Source organism: Carcharodon carcharias, chromosome 1 (genome assembly GCF_017639515.1).
Source record: "Carcharodon carcharias isolate sCarCar2 chromosome 1, sCarCar2.pri, whole genome shotgun sequence".
NCBI classification, from domain to species: Eukaryota; Metazoa; Chordata; class Chondrichthyes; order Lamniformes; family Lamnidae; genus Carcharodon; species Carcharodon carcharias.
In genome coordinates, this window is record NC_054467.1 from 89,401,862 (window position 1) to 89,414,671 (window position 12,810).

A 12,810-nucleotide genomic window follows, 5' to 3' on the forward strand; every position below is an offset into this window, starting at 1 on the left:
AGTTCGGCCAGCTCCAGTTTTAACTGAGGCTGGATGGGGTTGGGCAACAAACCACGCCCAGGATGTAGGTTGTTCTTTTAGATTTTTTAGTGAGGCTGCATCCCTCAGATGTTATATCTTATCTCTCTTTCAGCTTTGCCACTGGCTGGGAAACTCAGCAGCCCAAGGGAGTTCCCACCACTGCTTGTACCCCAGGAGGAGGAGGAGTGCTTCCACCTGGACCAACAAGCAAACCTGTGAACTTCCCTGTGATCACACTACTACCCCCCTCCACCTCACCACCACCCCCACCCCCACCCAAAATTGGGAATTGCCCCCACAATCATTATATTAGCTCACCCTATGATCATGGACAGGCTCCTCTTGACCCTCTACCTCTGCCTGGATCTGTCCCTTGCCTTCTGCAATCATCCTGCAACCCTCCAAACCAATCTCCAAATCTTGTGATGTCTATCCCAACAGCTGTGGTCTTTGCTGCAGTATTCTCTGCCCAACAGGGAGCAAAGTCTGTCAATCAGACTGGCTTCTGGGCAAGGATCCTGTTGAAAAAAAGCAAGCACCACAGCAGTTGGGGAAAGCCATCTGTCCAGAGCTTCTCACTCCCTGCTTGGCAATCCAACGTCTGTAAAGATAGGGGCTGTCGTCTTTCGGGTGAGAGGATGAACCAAAATTACATCTGTTTTTTCAGGTGGATATAAAAGATTCTGTGGAACTATTTGAAGATGAAGCCTGATTAAAACCTTGTAGAATAAAGATGCAGCTCATTTTGTTTTGACTATCTCTCTGTTTAAGTGCACCTGACATCTCTGCCTCCAGTCCCATTCCAGACTTTCATAATATATAATGATATTTTCAAAGATAACATGATTTCTATTAACTAACTTTAACCTCAACTGTATAATAGAATTAGGTAATAGGTAACATAGCATATCTATGTTGCAAAATCATCTCCAATGTTGTAAGGCTCGAGGAAAGATTTATCAGAACAGTGGGTGTAACACTGAAACAACTGTTCTTTGTAGAAACCAGCTCATGAATATTTCTTAAAAGTTTTCATTATGACTTTAAGTTTCTGGAAGTGAGGCAGTGAAGCTTCCTGATGTCAGCGAGTGTCAAATTAGCCAGCAATATTAGAATTCTAAAAGAAAATTTGTGGCAAGGGCAGTCATTCAGATAATTAGCCTGTTATGCTTTCCCTTCAAAGGGCCCCTGGACATCCACTCTGTGAACCACGCCTCAGCAGCCCTGGAGGCAATGTTGTCAAATAGGCATAGCATTAAACCATTTACCTGAACAACAAAGTATACAAATCAGTGGAATTCAGTACAAAAAGGGTTTTGAAATGTGAAAACGCCTATCCTCTTTCAACTAATAATTACGGTGTTGTTTTCCATTTTCATGCTGTATTAGGCCAGTACTGATAAGTAGTTTTTGTTTTGTCATACACACCTTATCCAGAGGCTGTATTTCCTGTAAATTATACACACGTACTTCAGTTGGGTCTCCATTAATCAAAGTTTTGCTTTGTGGAACGAGGGGTCTAATTTCCTTGGACTGTAAAAGAAAGGCACTGCAATCGTTAGGAGAAAAGTTTGTAATTATGGAAGACAGTAGTGTAAATAAGTGTGTAAACTACATGGGCAAGGTGTGAATACAAAAGATACACTGGACTAAAAATCTGCCGGTGCTGCAGCCATTTACAATCATAAATTGGTACCTAAGCAGTATGCATACCCACATTCTGCACTGGAAGCACACTGTCCACCATATTAGCAAAGGATCCTATATTGACTCACACTTGAAACAGGCATTAGGCCCTGTTCATATGCAGATGGAGCTTTAATGCCGCTTGAGGCCCCGTTTCTAAAATTTGCTCATAACTGACTGCAGTACATGCAATGCATGCTATAGTCAGTGTTCTCAGGCGCTTGACAGCCATTAGTTTCATAAGAATTTGTATGGACCTATTTTAGACCAATTATTAGAGATTGATTGGCATCAATAATCAACAACAACTCCATTATCATTATCATGCAACTACTAGGATGTAGAGGATGAACTTTGACCATCCAGCTTGTCTTTTATATTAGTACAGATAAAATGATGTTTCACCTGTTATGTTATTTGTGTTTGTAGAGAAGTACTTATATTCCTACAATTCTAACCTGATGAAGTTCAAGGTAGCATTATTCCTGTTGATATCAACACTCTCCACCATCCCCGCCCTCCCCACTCCCACTTCACAATAAAATGTTTCAAAGCGCTTTACACAATGGATTTCTTCTTGGAGAATGGTGACTGTAAATGAGGCATGGTTGCCATCACCAGAACAAAGAAATTGTCACCACAAGCCCCTGACACAAAATTAAATAGATTGTAGGTTTGGCACCAGAAGCTGCCAAGATTTTCTTGTTGTCAAGAACCGAATGGCTCAACCTGTCCCTGCAGCCATTGATACATTTTATTGTATTGTCCCTTACTTGCCTGACCAGTCCTTCCCCAGGCATGCATAATCTGTTATGCAGTCATGAGATAAGGATTCAAAAGAAATGTTAAGGTGGGACCAGCTGCTATAGAAACCTCCTTTAACATAAATTAAATAGTTTCTACAGTATTAAATGCTTGCAGTTTATATTGTGGCACTGCTTCAGCCTGTGGCTTTATGGTGTAAATACAGTATTCTCAAACTCACTTTCCCTCTCACATCCGGAATCTTTTATTCATGTCTCAATTCTCTACCTACCTCTTGTTTCTTAATTAGCCTTTTCCCTCTCTAGCTATGTATCTTTTCTTTCTCGGTACCTTGTGTATCTGCACTTTCTCTTACTATTTCTTCATCCTCCTCCTTTATTTCTCCTTTCTATTTTTCTATTGTTGAATTTAACACATCTAAGAACATGATCATGCAGGGAGACTAACAACAGGAATCTGGGGAATGACTTTTGGGTTTCCAGCACTCTGTGTCTCTGAGAAGCAACTGTAGCAAATCTCAGTGGGTACTTGAGTGAAGAGAGTAAAATTAGTTTACTGAACATTTTAATTGTACAGATGAATGACAACCCAACCATTAATTAACTTTACTTTTTTTTCAGTTCAATCACAAGGACTGGCTGGTAACTTGCTTTCTGATCTCTGCCGATGGCACCAAAGCCAGCTGTCATGAATGCTTTGAATTGATTTATCATTCTTAATGTAGAGTATTGCCTCTGTTCCATTTTGCATTTTCTTATAATGGCCTGACTGAGTTTGAATCTACAATGGAGTCGAGGGTTACAGGTATGATCTTATTGAATGGCAGAGCAGGTTTGAGTGGCCAAATGTGCTACCCCTCTCCTATTTCTTACATTCTTATGCCCTTATGGGATTTCAATGGATGAAAATATACAGGTGCAGGCCTACACCAAACTACTCCATTGTACACAATGCTTCATTTTTACAGCGTTAGTCTCTGTTAAACCACATGCTTACTAGTAAGAAAGAGAATACTGGACAACAAGACAGTCACAACTTTTAGCCAGTCCAAAACTGGGTATAGTAGGGGCTGGAAAGCAGATGGGATGGTGGGTGTTTTACTCCTGATGAAAATCCAATAGCATCTAAACAGCATCTTTAACACAGTAACTGTCTCAAGCAGCCTCAAAGAGGCAAAGTCAATGTTGGGCAGGAATAAAAGAAGAATTGGTGCCATGCTTTTAGCAGGAGCTGAAAAATATGGGCTGTGGCTCTCCCAAAAATCCAGCAGAATTTCATAGGACGATCTGGGAAAAGCTTGGCAAAATGGGTTCAGTTTAACTGATTTTATGTTTTAAAAAGTTCTGATTCACTCACAACTTAATGTTGAATAAGTATTCAGACAGCAAATTGGTGGTTGTCGAATTTAGGTTTATTCATGGTAGGTGCTCCCATGCATATGTACAGGTGATGTGGCTAAGAGGGTATATGTCGACAAGAACGGGACTATGGGGCACTTCCCAGGTGACTGCTAGGATGAGAGCAGGAGGTATTCTAATAGTAGCCTAACCAATGACATGTATCCTAAATGGTTTGTGGAAATTACCTTCTTATACAGTTCCTCTAGTTTGGATTTTAAGTTTGTGTTTCCTTCCACTTTGTCCACTTCACTGTTAAGTTGCTTGTCAAACTGTTGAATGGGTTCTAATGGACAGCAACATAAAAGAAAAGCATATTTAGGTTCTTTGAAAGAAATGTGACTTGCTATAGAGAAAAAAAATCAATTATGCACAATTCATGATCTAAAAGACAGTGCGGTAGCTGTGACACTTTAGGAGTCATCTGTTATATTTTTATATGGCCAAAGATCTCTAGGGGCAGGATTTTCCCCCTGTTGGGGGAGGGAAGTTGAAGTGCGTGCGCCTCCGATCGATGCCCCCAATTGGGGCCATGCCGCCATTTTACGTCGGTGGGCCAATTAAGGCCCGCCCAGCATGATGTCCACACAGAAGTGATATGTGCTCCTTGTGCAGGCGGGGGGTGGAATCCCTAAACCCGAGAGTGCGCTCTTTCGCGCATGCACATGAAAAACGCACTCATTTCTCTGAGGCTAAGTGCTGCCTCAGGGAGATCGTCTCAAATGTACAAATTATTAAAAATAGAAAAAGAATCCCTGACATGACCCCTCATGTGACACTGTCATATGAGTTGGGACATGAGCATAACTTTTTTAATAATTTAATTAAATTTTTTAAAACCTACACGAAACTTCATCCCGCCCATGGGTGAGGTTTCATGCTTTTTCTAATACCCGCTGGGGCACCGGGCCTGCCTGCCAACCTTAAGGTTGGACAGGCAGGTCCTTTATTTAAATGACTCTGTCAATGGGCCATTGACAGGTCAGTGGGTGCACAGCTGACTCTGCTGAGCCCCCGCCGACCTGAAAATTTAAATGAGGCCCGGTGATGTCAGGAGTTCCACCCGACGTCGCCACGCGTCATTTTACGCGTCGGTGAACGGGCCCCGTGCCCCCCCACTCACCGACGGGAAAATCCTGCCCTAGATAAAGGAGAGGTTTTGCCCTTTTAGACATTATTATAGAAACCCAGTTCTCTGCAAGTTGTAGGCAGATTCTTTGCTGTGTAGATCATCAAGATGCAGTAGCTTGATTATAGATAGTGATCAGATTTTTGGTCATTTGAAGGAAACAGGATATTTGATATGTAAAGTAAAGTTAACTAATAGTCAGATATAGGAATTGTTGGAAAGTGCAGAGAAACTCTAACGGTTGGAACAGCTATAGGAACATAGCTCTAAGATGAGTCAGGCATGTTGTTTTTTAAATACAGAAAATGCTGGACACAATCAGTGGCCAGTCAGAATCTGTGAAGAGATAAATAAGTTAATGGATTGAATTTAATCGACGTGATGGTGGGCCCATCCACCAACTGGAGAGCTTGTGGCAAACCTCCTGTGGACAACTGAGGGAGCCCAATCAGGATTAAGACCCAATCAGGCAGTCTGCTGATGCTGCTAGAGTTCCTATACCCTGCAAGGGGCATTTCCCACAGGAATTTCTCATGGAGGGTGGATGTCTCATCTCCTGAGCTGACAGCCAATCAGAGGCCAGCAATTCCCCACTACCAGCAGTACCTGGGATCTCTGAGGCCAGTCAAGGAGGTGAGGTTGGGAAGGGGAGATCGGTGTAAAAGCAAAGGGGGCTGTCTTCCCCCGGGTCCATCTTTTGCCGCTGGAGGTCCCTCCATTAGAGGCAAGGTACCCGAGAAGGAGGGAAAACCAGGCCACAGGCCTGTCCACCAGGATTTACCTGGCAATTTGTACAGATGGCATGGGCCTGCCTGCCACTAGTATTCAACCAGGAGTGGTGGGATGAAGCCCTTAAGTGGCCACTGAAGGGCCTCAACTGGCCTTTGGACAGGAAAGCTGTTCTCGACACCTCAGGCCCCAGACTTAATCGAGTGGAGTCAGGAAGGTGATGGGCTTGCCACCCAAGTCTTCCTGTTCTATTACGCGAGCAGCCCCCCCTCCCACCCTCAGCGCCACTGCCTCCCATCCCACACCTGGGAGAGTATTAAATTCTGCTCAAAGTTTCAGATCGTGAACCTGAAACATGAACATGCTGCCTGACCTGCTGAGTGCTTCCAACAGTTTGTGTTTTTATTTAGATGTTCAGCATCCACAGATTTTTTTGCTTTTATTTATTTATTTCAAAGCAATGGCAGAGATGTGATGCTGAGACAATACATGATTTCAGCTGATGTCAGGCATCAAAAGTGATTGTTCTATCAGATGGTTAGGAAGCTAGTGTTCACACCCATTTATTTAAGTCTTGGCAGCAGTCAATCTCTTCATTATCTGTTTGATCATCAAAGTAAAGATATGCTTATAGTTGAGATCCCCAGTTCCCTGCTACATACTGCCTTGATTACATAAGAGAAATAACCAGGTATCACAGAAAGACCTGGACAAATTTATCAAGTTGCTTCCAATTTCCACCCCTCCATCATTTTCACATGGTGCATCACTGAAACTTCCCTTCCCTTCCTTGATCTCTCTGTCTCAATTTCTGGCGATAGATTGTCCACCAATTTTCATTACAAGCTTACCGACTCCCACAGATACCTTGACTACAGCTCCTCACACCCCGTTTCCTGTAAGGACTATATCCCATTCTCTCTGTTCCTTCGCCTCCATTGCATCTGTTCTGGTGATGCCACTTTCCAAAACAGTGCTTCTGACAAGTCTTCCTTCTTCCTTAACTGAGGTTTTCCACCCACGGTGGTTGACAGGGCCCTCAACCGTGTCCAGCCCATCTCCCGCGCATCCACCCTCACACCTTCCTCTCCCTCCCAGAATGATGATAGGGTCCCCCTTGTCCTCACTTATCATCCCACCAGCCTCCACATTCAAAGGATCATCCTCCGCCATTTCCGCCAACTCCAGCATGATGCCACCGCCAAACACATCTTCCCGTCAGCCCCCCCCACCCCTCCGCACCCCCGCAGCATTCCGCAGGGATCATTCCCCCTGGGACACCCTGGTCCACTCATCCATCACTCCCTACACCTCAACCCCCTCCCACGGCACCTTCCCATGCAACCGCAGAAAGTGCAACACCTGCCCCTTTACTTCCCCTCTCCTCACCGTCTAAGGGTCCTATCACTCCTTTCAAGTGAAGCAGCATTTCACTTGCACTTCCCTCAATTTAGCATTCGCTGCCCTCAATGTGGTTTCCTCTACATTGGAGAGACCAAGCGCAGACTGGGTGACCACTTGGCGGAAGACCTTCGGTCTGTCCGCAAGCATGACCCAGACCTCCCTGTCACTTGCCATTTCAACACACCATCCTGGTCTCATGCCCACATGTCCGTCCTTGGTCTGCTGCAATGTTCCAGTGAAGCTCAACGCAAACTGGAGGAACAGCACCTCATCTTCCGACTAGGCACTCTACAGCCTTCCGGACTGAATACTGAGTTCAACAACTTCAGATCATGAACTCTCTCCTCCACCCCACACCCTTTCCAATCCCCCTTTATCCAATAATTTAAATTTTTAAAATATATTTTTCTTTTCCCACCTATTTCTATTATTTTTAAATGTCTTTCCATCTATTATTTTATCTCCACCTTTTAGCCTATTTTGATCCCTTCCCCTCACCCCACCCCCTCTAGGGCTATCTGTCACTCACTCATCCTGCTTTCTATCCTTAATGCCACCATTAGCATAATCCTTAGCTAATATCACCACTGTCAACACCCCTTTGTTCTTTTGTCGATGACATCTTTGGCAATCTCTTCTCTGCCTCCACCTATCACTGGCTCTCCATCCAGCTCTACCTGTCCCATCCCCCTCAACCAGCTTACATTTCACCTCATTTCTATATTTCCTTAGTTCTGATGAAGAGTCATACGGACTCGAAATGTTAACTGTATTCCTCTCCACAGATGCTGTCAGACCTGCAGAGTTTTCCAGCTATTTTTGTTTTTGTTTCAGATTTCCAGCATTTGCAGTATTTTGCTTTTATCACAGAAAGTAAATCTTCTACATTGATTTTAGATTTTATTCTCTTGGTCGAGAGGAAGTTGTGCCTTGCATGCTGAGTATTGTATGACTAGCTTCTTGTATTTATCTGCTACCATGCAATCATGTCAAATTTAAAATCTAGTGATTTTACCCAGAATGTAACAGTGTGGTAGTTACTGCTTTTTGGAGGGAACTAAATGTTCTCCAATGCGTTATACTGTCTGCTTGTAGAAAGCGCTTCTTTCCCAAAATAAAATTGTTGGGAGAAAGCTCAAACTTAAACATGAGTGTTATCTATTATTTAATTCTTGGATCAATTACATAAAGTGGAAGCTGTTGGCATTGGTTAAATAAATCATATTGTGAATTTATTTTACCTGTAGTATCATACTGCATGATGGTAGTCAATCGGCACTCCATCACACAGAGCCCACACATTCAACCATGTAAGTATAAATACGTGTGAGAAAATAAATAAAAATGGGATGAAGCATTGATCAAAAAATGAATTAAACTTTTAATACAAGAAAAGAAATATGTATATACCTTCAAAGAATTCAGTTTATGCTTCAACTGCAGTTGCATGTAAAAGGGAGTGTAGCTACCATGCCTCTATAATGTCTCGCAAACTTAATTTATAAGCAGCATGGTGCTATTGTACTCTTTTGAAGTAGATGGCCTTTCTAACTCAATGAGTTTTTACAGATATCAACCTTCACTTGTCATCCTGTAATTTAACCTTCACTTTCACGTGGTATTTCTGTGTTAGCTGTCTCATAAAAGACTCTTTGCCTTGCCTAAAAAGTTCATAAAGCTCTATTGATTGATCCAGTACAAAGGAACAAGGGGACTCTTCTACTGATTATAGCTCTCATGTATCTCCCTGCTCACACCTGGCAGACCCTAGCCCTGTGGGGGCCATAGAAAGCTGACCCCACTTGAATCCCATTTTTTGCTCTATAATCAAGCAACAGAGTTAACATTATAATTTTTAAAAGACAGACTGTCTTAAGAATGTAGGAATGGAAAAAAAGATCAAGCCATCTGGAGTGTCTTTTCATTTAGGTCTATAATCAGAACCAATCAGACTTTTTTTAATTTGCCTGATTAGAATCCAAGAACAGCATTTTGCCAATAAATCAAATGTAATTTGATGAGAAATAATGCACGGTTAAAGCTACACCTATCCCTATCTTTTACCAAGACCACTAATCCGGGCTGCATTTTGTCAGCAACTGTCACTTAAAACTGGCCCTAAGAGCTGCTGGCCCTCAGCAGCATTACCGCTAGCAGGGGCCATTGCAATGTCTGCAGCTCCAGGGAGAGGACACCTTACCGGCTGGATACCCTCAAAGAGGGCTAAGCAGAGTTGGGGAATGGTGGGGCCAGGCCTTGCTGACCAGGGTGTGTGGAAGAACAGGGCTGCTGAGTGCTGCCAATGCCTTTGCCATTAGGGTGCATTCCCACTGGGGGCCCTCCTTAGGCCATGGAACGCCCATAAAGAAAGCCACTCCACCCAGCCTCTGCCTCCCCCACCCCCACCCGCACTAGAACCACTGCAAGGGCACAAACTCTCCAGGCAGCACTGGGGCTTCCCAACATGGGCAAAGTGCCCATAGAGGCAGGAAGTGGCTCAATTGGCCTTCTGGTGGGTATCCGAACTGCCACCTTTCCCGCCACTGGCAATATTGTTTGGCGACAGCAAGTCATCTCTCCCCAGCCACACCACCACAGACCTGAGACCTCCATCACTATTATGCCAGACTTCCAAGCACCCAGCCTGTCCCCAAAGGACCTGGAAAATTCCAGCTATTATGTTTCTGGCAGCGGAATGCCTTCAAGGCAGAATGGGAACAGGTGGCGAGTGCTATTAACGCTCAGATTGTCACTTTGAGGACATGACAGCAATGGAGAAAAAAAGTTTGACTACCTCATTCATGAAGATGAATGAATGCATCTCATTTCAGACTCAGCACATCACACACCTCTCTCACTGCTTATTGCATGTACACCTTCATCACTCTCCCAGCAACACATTCTGGCACTCAGAACATGTGCCTAACATTCTTATGCCAGCCCACACACACCTTCCAATCACGTTAACTGCACACAGGCCACACTAATACAAATCTATTCAGCTACGGCAGGCACATCACTCCACAGTCACTGGCATTCTCCTCTATCTCGCTGGAGAAGGTGACCCACATCAGGAGGGAAAGCCAGAGGACCAGCTGAGGATCAACATGCCAGCATTCCCTCAGTGCCAACAAGGAGATGGTGCAATGAATAATTGGAACAGATGCCATAGAGCAAATGGCAGCTGGCACTGCTGAGGGCATAGAGGCTGATGGTGCGTTACTGCCTTATCCACCTTCTCCACTCACTCCTCACCCTCATCCTGAAAGGTCCCATGAAATGGAAGCTGCAAATGGTGTGACTGTGGCACTCCTGTTTTCCTCCCCACCAACCCATTCCCTCACCCCAATCCTCCACTTATATTTTAGCGCTTTGAGCAAGCCAAGAACCAACCTTCTTAAAACCATGAGGAAGAGCAAGCCCATGAGAGTGAAGAGGAGATACCATCATTAACACTTGCAGCACCAGGTAAAGGCACCATGTGAACTTTAGAGGCTTGTAGGGTTTAGAATGTGGTGAGTGACCGGGCATGAGTAAACTACAGCTGGGCGGGGGGAAAGGATAACACGTGTGTGAACTCCAAGGAGGCTAAAGTCATACCCTGGTTCTGCTACAGGAGACTTGGATGAAGACCTCTTTGGGGAAGATGATAGGAGAATGCTGATGAACGTGCACACTAGTGCACTGGCAGCCCTGCCAGAGAGCTCCAATCACTGGTAAAGAGCATAAAGGAATCCGTTTACAAGATGGCAGAGGGCATCATTCAGAGTTTGGACCCTATCCTTTCCCCAATGGAAATGGTGGGACCTCCATGCAGCGCTGCCAGACAGACCCATGATGGAGTATCTGCTGTCTCAGCTTCCACTGCAGCACAGGCAGAGCCTCTCGAAGTCTCACTGCCATAGTGGGAGCTCAAATCGAGGTCATGGGATCTTGGCTCAGACTGCTGTCATCATGGTTGCACATACTAGTGCCCAAAGGGGCTTGCAGGCTCTCACAATCTGTCCAACAATCTGTGCTCCAGCAGATTTACTAGGATTGCTGAGGACCACCCCTTGCCCCAGTGCAGCGGAAGTGCTTCTGTGGAGAACAAACCTGCTACCGTCTCTCAAGATGTCAGCATTCATGCTCTGATGGCTCACAATACAATCCCTGTTGCTCTATGCAGTTGCATGGGACGGATGTGGCCTCCTCCTCCTCTTCTTTCTGGAAGCCTATTGGAGACCTTTGACTCTGTTGTTTCCTCCTCAGAGACTAAAGGATGAAGTCCCCACTCCTTGTGTACAGTGCCTCTTTGACCCTCCTGATGCATCTATGGATGGCAAACTGCGAAATGTTACAGTCTCCCATTCCTGTCTTGAAAGTTCTGTGGCATTGAATGTGAGCAGAACAGTAACTTTCATGGCCACTGGGAGGACATCCCTGCCCTGCTTTGAGGCTCCAGGTTGTTGTGAAGAATATGGTATAACTCTGTAACTTCACTCTTAGTGAACAGTAACCTCCTGAGGCACTGTTCCTGCCTCCTGGCTAAGTAGGAGTGATGCTCCCAGAAAACCCTTTGTGGCTAGGGCCCTAGCCTACAGATAAGTTGAGTGAGTGGGCAAGGATCTGGCAAATGGAGTTTAGTGTGGGAAAATGTGAAGTTGTTCACTTTGGCAGGAAGAATAAAAAAGCAGAGTATTACTTAAAAGGAGAACAGCTGCATAATTTTGAGATGCAGAGGGATCTAGTACATAAATCACAGAAAGTTAGTATGCAGGTACAACAGGTAATTAAGAAGGCTAATGGAATGTTATCCTATATTACGAGATGGATTGGACATAAAAGTAAGGATGTTATACTGCAGTTATGCAGGGAATTGGTGAGACTGCACCTTGAATACTGTGTGCAGTTTTGGTCTCCTTATTTAAGGAAGAATGCAAATGCATTAGAGACGGTTCAAAGGAGGTTTGCTAGATTGATACCTGGAATGAGTGGGTTTCTTATGAGGAAAGGTTGGACAGGCTGGGCTTGTTTTCACTGGAGTTTAGAAGAGCGAGGGGTGATTTGATTGAAGTATATAAGACCCTGAATGGCCTTGACAAGGTGGACGTCAAAAGGATCTTTCCTGCTGTGGGTGAGTCCAGAACTAGGGTTTTAAAATTGGAGGTTGCCCTTTTCGGACAGAGATGAGGAGAAATTTTTTCTCTCAGAGGGTTGTGCAACTTGGAATTCTCCGCTTCAGAAGGTGGTGGAGGCAGGGTCATTAAATATTTTTAAGGTAGAGGTAGATAGATTCTTGTTAGGCCAGGAAATCAAAGGTTATCGGGGTTAGATGGGAATGTGAAAATCAAAACACAAGATGATCAGCAATGATCTTATTGAATGGCGGAGCAGGCTCAAGGTGCCAAATGGTCTACTCCTGTTCTTATTTCTTATATTCTTATGTTCTATAGGGAGCTCTCCTTATCCTCCATTCTTGCAGAGCTTCTCTCTCCCTTTTGTTATCCTGGTTAGGTTGCAGACCTAAATTTCTTGCAAGAAATGCCTCCATACTAGTGTAAGATATTAACCTTTCCTCCCTCGCTGGGTGCAACAAATATCTCAAAATAGCTGCAGCAATGCAGCACAGTGATGACACCTCAGCTGCAACTTGGTGAGTGGCCATTTAAATATGTTGACCAGATTTGATATACTGGC

General features: G+C 44.4%; 1 protein-coding gene across 3 annotated transcripts in view; it reads right to left on the reverse strand.

Moving 5' to 3' along the window:
- Positions 1–12,810, reverse strand: part of LOC121281865 — an 86,831-nt gene that overhangs the window by 38,112 nt on the left and 35,909 nt on the right. For all 3 annotated transcript variants that reach the window (XM_041194969.1, XM_041194959.1, XM_041194951.1), the window contains exons 3-4: positions 4,058–4,155; positions 1,450–1,554 (exon numbers count right to left, since the gene is read on the reverse strand). In XM_041194969.1, coding sequence (XP_041050903.1) covers positions 1,450–1,554; positions 4,058–4,155 — 203 coding nt within the window. The remainder of the gene's footprint in view (positions 1–1,449; positions 1,555–4,057; positions 4,156–12,810) is intronic.